We start from the raw sequence: 7,004 nt of genomic DNA, 5'->3' as shown, positions 1-7,004 counted from the left end.
AAGATACATTTTCACAAAGTTGCATCGTTTGAGGTAAAGTCTCTACATTTTCATTATATTTAAAAAGTTTTGTACTCTTAAACATTTGCATATAGAACCTGTATGGGTGCAATTAATAATTTAAATTAATTAATTAAATTACACAAAACAGTAGCATTCCGATGATCCTGCCCAGGGACCCAAACTTTCCCTGAGTCATTTGGCCACGACCCCTATTTGTCCGATGAAATATTTTCAATAAAACTGGACAAGTAGAGGACAGAAAATGAAGCGGCAGGAAAGAAAATAAAACACTATATCTAATTAATTAAATAAAGATGATAAAGCAAGTAGTGAGGAGAGAAAATAAAATAAAATGGCCCCTTCATTCTGTACAGCAACCTATTTCATATGGCAACTTAGGTTGTATACATATGGTATTCAGGATCGTGGTCATAGCTTCAAAAAAAAAAAAAAATAGACCTTCTCCTGGATCCATGTTCGGGTTTAGATTTTGCTCAGACTTGGCCCACATAGCACCTTATTGTATTTTACTGCAGTATGACAACTGATTTGATATGATTTCCGTGAAAGATGATTTTAGACTAGACTGATTAAATTAGCAGGATTTGTTAAAAGACTACTTTAAAACTCAAGAGTTCTTTCTTCTATCCGTCTGTGCGTACAACTCCCCATCAATCCGAGGCCATTTTTCCACCATCAAAACTGCCGTCAGGTTTTTTTTCCGGAATGTTTAAGCCTCTTAAAAAGCTGGTTGAGGGGATGCAGAAAACCACAAGGGGGCAGTAATCCAACAGAAGTCAATGTCAAAACTACTATGAAAAAAGAAGAAGAGAAAAGTTTTCATTTGTTGTGAAGCTCGAGCGTCAAAGAAAAAGACATAGTTTTGCTGTGGATTCTCAGTGAAGCATGCACACAATGACAAATTATTAAAAAAAAAACAAAAAAAAAAAACCTCAAATTTCCCAAAGTTTGGTCCACCTTTTCTGCCAGATTGTGGATTTAGAGAGAGGAGGAGCTCTGGCTGAAGTGTCTCAGCAGCAGCTGGTCATACTCCGCCTCAGACGCCGGTGATGAGCTTCCGTCGGAGCTCAGGGAGGAGTCCCTAAATGGAGAAGGAGGCGTCAGTGCCAAGAGCTCCTCCAGGTTCTTGGCTCGTCTTCCGCTCACACAATTCACACCCAGGTGCTCGTAAATCCTTTCTCCTGCCCTGTTCTCCCCAAAGTTGGCAACCTCAGCATGGGTGGTGACTGTGGAGGAGGTTTGTCCCCTCCTAGTGGTCAGGAGCTGAGGAGCATCTGCAGCAGCGGAGGAGGAGCCGATGGTGGTTTCTCCTGGCTGTATCATAGTGTTGAGGTCATTGATGTTGGTCGTGAAGCGGCTCACCACGCAACTGATCTGGTCCAGGATGGTGGTGCCCTGAGCTGGACCGCCGATGTCACCCACACCCACAGGTAAGACGCTGATGTCCACAACTTCCACCATGTCTTGGATGTTGTCTCCACCTCTTCTTCTGACCACAGCAGTATGATCAGCAACGTAGGCGGGTAAAGCTTGAGGTTCTGCTCCATCTTCTCGTCCCTTCATCGCCTGTTGGCCGATGGAGAGGAGCAGAGACTGAGAGGAGGAGCAGGTGAAGGGAGGAGATGCCTGTGGTTCTTCAAACATCTCAGTGACGGCAGCGTCTCCGGGAACATCTCCTTCTTTAGAGAAGGGTTTGATGATGGCAGTCTGGTTGGATTCCACTGAGCCTTTCTTCTTCACATGAAAGGACATCCTCTTCCACAGGTTGGGTCTGTAGCTGCTCTCGTTCTGGGTCCAAGTCATTGATTTACCATTGGAACTATCAGTAACCATGGAAACAAACAGAACAAAAACAGCTCTTAAATGCTATGGTTTATCACCTGACTTATAATAATAATAATTACTATTATTGTTGTTGTTACACTGTGTAAAAATGCAGTGTGTATTTGTATACACAATTTAAAAAAATCATATGTGACCCTTATGTGTTTTTAAGTCAGTAAAATTGCCTTTTAAATATTTAAATATAAAATTTTAAAATATTAAATATATAATCAACAATCAAATTTTTTAGCGTTTCTAACCCAATCATTTCTTACACTTGAACCAAACAGGAATGAAGGAGTAGATGCTCAAATAATAATTTTAAAAGAGCGTTCTTCATGCTCTACTTCTCAGTTAAACATTTCTTCCTTCCTGCTAATTCTATATTTTCCATCCCATATAATTTTACATGTCTTTCTATCTCTATTCATTTTCCCTGGAAAGAGAATTCCTTGAAGACCATTGGTTCTCCTGGGGGACTATTTAACCCAGATGATTTAACACACTTCCCTGCTTCGCATCAAGCCTGATGGATCCAGCAGAGTTTTCGTGTTTCGACATGAAGCAATCACAAACACAGAAATATAAATAATTGAGAATAATTAGTTGTCAACTGCAATTGTATTAATTTGATGCTAAATGTTTCAGCTTTCTCTTTAATAAGTGTAACAGGTGAACTATCTGAGGGTGCAAATCATTCTCTTTTGTGAAATGGAGGTTAAAGGTTAAATGGAGTTGAACAGCTGAGTGTGCCCACTGATCCACAGCCACAGAGATAATGAGGGTTCTTCACTGTAGTCCGTAGCCACCGTACCTGATGTCTTCCTGTGTGGAGCCTCGGCGTCGAAACAAATTGGCCATGCTGCTGGACGGCTTGGCAGTTTTGGCAGCTTTCTTGGCATCACCTACATGCATCCGTACCACGGTGGACGTTGTGAAAGCACTGCGGACATTTTTCTCAGGCTTGGCCAGCATGATGTAGACCTAGCCGGGAAAACAACCAAAAAAAAAAAAAATGGGAGAGAATATAGATGGAGAAATCTAACTGGACGAGCCAATTCATCTGTTTCTTAATCCAAACTCTGTTCGTTCTAGAACTCGTTTTACATTTCCTACCTTTGGCACAAACATGCAGCAGAGAGCGACTGTGGCACTGAGGCTGACACTGAAGCACATGGTGATGATCTTGTAGTTGGAACCAAAGTAAATTGGGACAAAGGCCAACCAGATGATGCAGGTGGTATACATGGTGAAGGCAATGTACTTCGCTTCGTTAAAATTGGCAGGAACATTACGGGTCTGAGGGGAGAACACGAAGCAGGAACAGGAAGGGGAAAAAAAAAAGAAGAAGGAAAGTTTAAATATTTAAATATCACACACAGCCAAAAAGCTATTAACCTTGTGTTTGACTGGCTGACTTTATGCTGATTTACCTTGAAGGCGTAGAAGGTGCAGCTGAGGATGAGCAGGCCATTGTAGCCCAGAGGGGCGACTACACCCAGGGTGGTGAGATTACAGATTAAATGGACCTCACGGATACTGGGGTAGTCATAGATCACCTGAAGAAGATGATGAAGAAGAGAGGAAGGGTAAAGTTAGTTTGGTAAAGACCTACAGTGGTGCAATATATGTACAGTATGTCCATGGATATATACTGTATATATATTACAAATGTACATATATGTATACACATACATATACAAATATATTTATATATATATATATATACATATATATATATATACAAAAAGACATAACATTTCATAAAGAACAATCTTTGGTCTTCAATATTACTTCTGATCCAAATATATGGTAGAATGTATAAGGAACACACACCTGTGGTGGCTCTATGATAAGCAGTGCCACAATTATCCCCAGCTGAAGCAGAATGAGTAGGAAGGCGATGACCAACTGTGCGCAGGCGGACATGAAGCGAGGTTTCTTGGTGCAGATCTTCTTCTTGCTGCCTGCCAGGATCCGGGCTATACGATTGGTCTGGATCACAAATAGATCAAACATGTACCCAGGTTTCACATACACTGTTGTCAATAAGACAGGGGGTTTGCATTGATTTGTGGAGTACAGGTGTTATTTTCTTGGATTCAAGATCGAAACAGTAACCTCAGCCCACACACACTGTCTTTTGTCAGAAAAAAACACATCATTTCATATATATTATAGTTAACACATTTGGTTCCCGTACTTCTTCTCCAGTGCTTACAAATAGGACTATGGTCGAGACCCCCACTCCACCCCCACCCACACTCACACACTCCACCCCTAGGGCCCCTAATCTGATGCACATTCACAGCTATTGCTTCAAAGCCTCACTCTTGTTCTCATTAAACTAAGGTAATAAAATTACAAATCAGTGCAATTTTCCCACTTTGGCACAAATTTTGTGCCCCCCATTTTGAGAACCACCACCTAAGCCCCCAACTATAGGCTTAACCTATGCTGAGTCTTAATCCTTACTTCAAACCTAGTCAGACCATCAATCTAATCCTAACTCCAAGATAAATCTTGAACCTCAAAATCCCTCCTTTACTCAGAGGGAACCTGCAAATTGTCCCCACAAGGACAGTGTCCCCAAAACAACAGTATTTTTCCACAAAAAAAAAGTCCTGCCCACAAGTATAGCAATATCAGGTTTACACTCACATGAACATACACCCACACTCTCTTCTACATCGTTCAATATCTGGCAGTTATTATTTTTTTATTATTCCTATCCTTACATGCACTTTTGTACAAGTGACTGTTGACGAAAACCGCCACTAGATGGCATAATAGAGAACCTAGCAGAGTCGTCCATCCTTTTTTACCATTATATCTAAATGATTTATTAGTTCAAATATTGTGTTTGGACTTAGAGTCTTTCTGAGTGACAGTTGGTGTCAGACTTTTTTCCTGATCCTTAAATTAAAAGCAATTGCAGGGGTTTTAAAAAACTAATGGAAATCCAAAATAAATCTCCTCGTTTAAGTAAAACTATGTTACAATTTCCTAAAACTAAAATTTTCATGAGATCATTTTAAAAGTCAGTGTCCAATACGTTTATTGTGAGTTTCACAAATTGGTTAATATGTAAATTTTGACCAAACTTTTGCCTTTCAAGGTGGTGAAGTCATTTTAATGAATCACTCGTGACTCATGTGTGGTGATCCTGCAAATTATATCAGTTTGAACATCAACGTGTCCTCTAGGCTTCATCGCTCTCTCCTCTGCCAAAGACACTAAAATATAAATTATACAGTGCAGTGTTTTGACCTCCACCTCCTCCTCCTGTAAGTGTGTGATGACAAACACAAATTATTGTCCAAATGCCTCTGCCAGAGGACATTTGGACTTGACTGTGGATGCATCTTCGACCTGGGTTATTTGCAAAGCTGTATTTTTCTACGTAGTAAATTGGGGTATCCAGTCCTGTGGTTTGGACTTTGTAGCCCCCTCTTCAGACCATTTTCGTCTAAAGCAAGTACCATTTTTAACGTCCAAATTTGCAAAGCTGTTTGTATTTTTCTACGTAGTAAATTGGGGTTGCAGTAATCTTTACTGGCATTTTGTTGGAGGTGTACAGCGAATCAAGCAACAGTACTGTATCTGTGGCTGTAGTGGTGGTCCAATTTTTCAGTGGTATACACCAGTACAAACCCACCACAGCCAACAGGACAGGACGTTCAATACCTTAGTGACCAGAGCTGAGTAGCTCATGGCTGGAGACAAACCGATTCCCAGCCGCTGCAGGTAGCAGTAGATGAGATGTGGTTTGGCGATGAGGCTGAAGGTACACAGGTAGCCCAGACATATTCCTGCCAGGATGATGTAGCAGAGCTCACGGCTGGACGACTTGACCACAGGTGTGTCCCAGAACCTACGGAACAATCAGATTATAATTAGAAAAACAGATATTTTTACTCACTGTTTCTTTGTATATTAAAGAAAAAAAATGTAAACACATTTGACATTTAACATTTGCCCAATTTCAAACTCAAAATAATGTCATTACTTGATGAAGACAGAAGTAACAAAGAGTGTAGCCAGGAGGCCCAGACAGGAAAAGACCACTGCAGCGATTGGTTCTGGATCTCCCCAACGCACATACTGCACCGGGATTGGTTCACAACCTGAGAAGAAAAACTTAATAAAAAATATATTCTACTGCTGTGCAACATCTAAATAACACCTGCAGTTCTAGTGCAGGGCATACAGTACTAGGTTCTAGGTAAGAACATAACGCCTACCGGTGAGGTCATCCGTAGGCCAGAAGCCGAGAACACAGGCCCGACAGGTGTATTCATCAAACACATACTCATTGTCCTTACAGGGAGTGCAGGTCCAACAGCAGCTCACCTCACCTTTACGGATCACCTGGACACAAACACATCAAAAAGTAAGAAATGGGGGTGTTTAAGAAAAGCTGTTTCATTCCTAATGATTCTGAGACGACGATGGCACTTAGAAAAGTCCAGATGGAAGATGATTAAAGCACAAACGATAAGTCTTTGGATCCACGGGGAATGTTATTAGCATCTAATCCTCAGTTTATTTGGAAGCCTTCTTAATTAAAAGTTTCATCTTCCATAGGCTAAAATGTAGCCCTGAACTATTCCAGAGCCCCACTAAGGATCAGTCATGACAATTATTCTTTGAGGCTGTAAAACTGTTTTACAGCCTACAACTGTATGACTGTATGATGACACTGTTGAACTTTGAGTGTTGTAGTTGGTGTTACCTTGATCTGAGCCTTCTGGCAGGGCTCTGAGCAGAAGGATCTGATGATGTCACTGTCGTCACTCCAGATTTCCTCATCATTCATCTTCAGACCACCCTGATCCCAACTTCCCACTGGGATGTACGAGTACACGTCTCCGCCAGTCTGCTTGAAGTTCATGATTTCATACCTGAAGCGTGTAAACACAGCCATGAACGAGTATCTGCACAAATTTAACATTTCCTCATTGGACAGGAGGGTTACCTGCCAGGTGAGTCCCCATTCTGGTCAAAGTGAATGGTCTCCCCCGATACGCCGATGAAGTTGGTTTTCATCAGGAAGTCCAGCAGCTTGCGTCCGTCTATGGGACGCATGTTTTCACACAAACCCTGAGGAGAAGCGACCAGAGTTGAAACCTTCATCGTCCAGTTTGAAATAACAG

General features: G+C 41.3%; 1 protein-coding gene across 1 annotated transcript in view; it reads right to left on the bottom strand.

Moving 5' to 3' along the window:
• Window positions 1-6: 6 nt before the first annotated feature.
• The window catches only part of LOC103395387 (metabotropic glutamate receptor 5-like), a 14,514-nt gene continuing 7,516 nt past the window's right edge, over window positions 7-7,004 (bottom strand). The window contains exons 9-18 of the mRNA XM_008333089.3: window positions 6,827-6,951; window positions 6,584-6,752; window positions 6,093-6,219; window positions 5,858-5,975; window positions 5,536-5,722; window positions 3,685-3,843; window positions 3,282-3,407; window positions 2,965-3,147; window positions 2,663-2,832; window positions 7-1,843 (exon numbers count right to left, since the gene is read on the bottom strand). Of these exons, the coding sequence (XP_008331311.1) occupies window positions 1,003-1,843; window positions 2,663-2,832; window positions 2,965-3,147; window positions 3,282-3,407; window positions 3,685-3,843; window positions 5,536-5,722; window positions 5,858-5,975; window positions 6,093-6,219; window positions 6,584-6,752; window positions 6,827-6,951 (2,205 nt within the window). The 3' untranslated portion in view covers window positions 7-1,002. The remainder of the gene's footprint in view (window positions 1,844-2,662; window positions 2,833-2,964; window positions 3,148-3,281; window positions 3,408-3,684; window positions 3,844-5,535; window positions 5,723-5,857; window positions 5,976-6,092; window positions 6,220-6,583; window positions 6,753-6,826; window positions 6,952-7,004) is intronic.

Source organism: Cynoglossus semilaevis, chromosome 19 (genome assembly GCF_000523025.1).
Source record: "Cynoglossus semilaevis isolate Cse_v1.0 chromosome 19, Cse_v1.0, whole genome shotgun sequence".
NCBI lineage: Eukaryota > Metazoa > Chordata > Actinopteri > Pleuronectiformes > Cynoglossidae > Cynoglossus > Cynoglossus semilaevis.
Note: the sequence above shows the minus strand (reverse complement) of the source record. Positions and strands in the feature narration are given on the sequence as shown.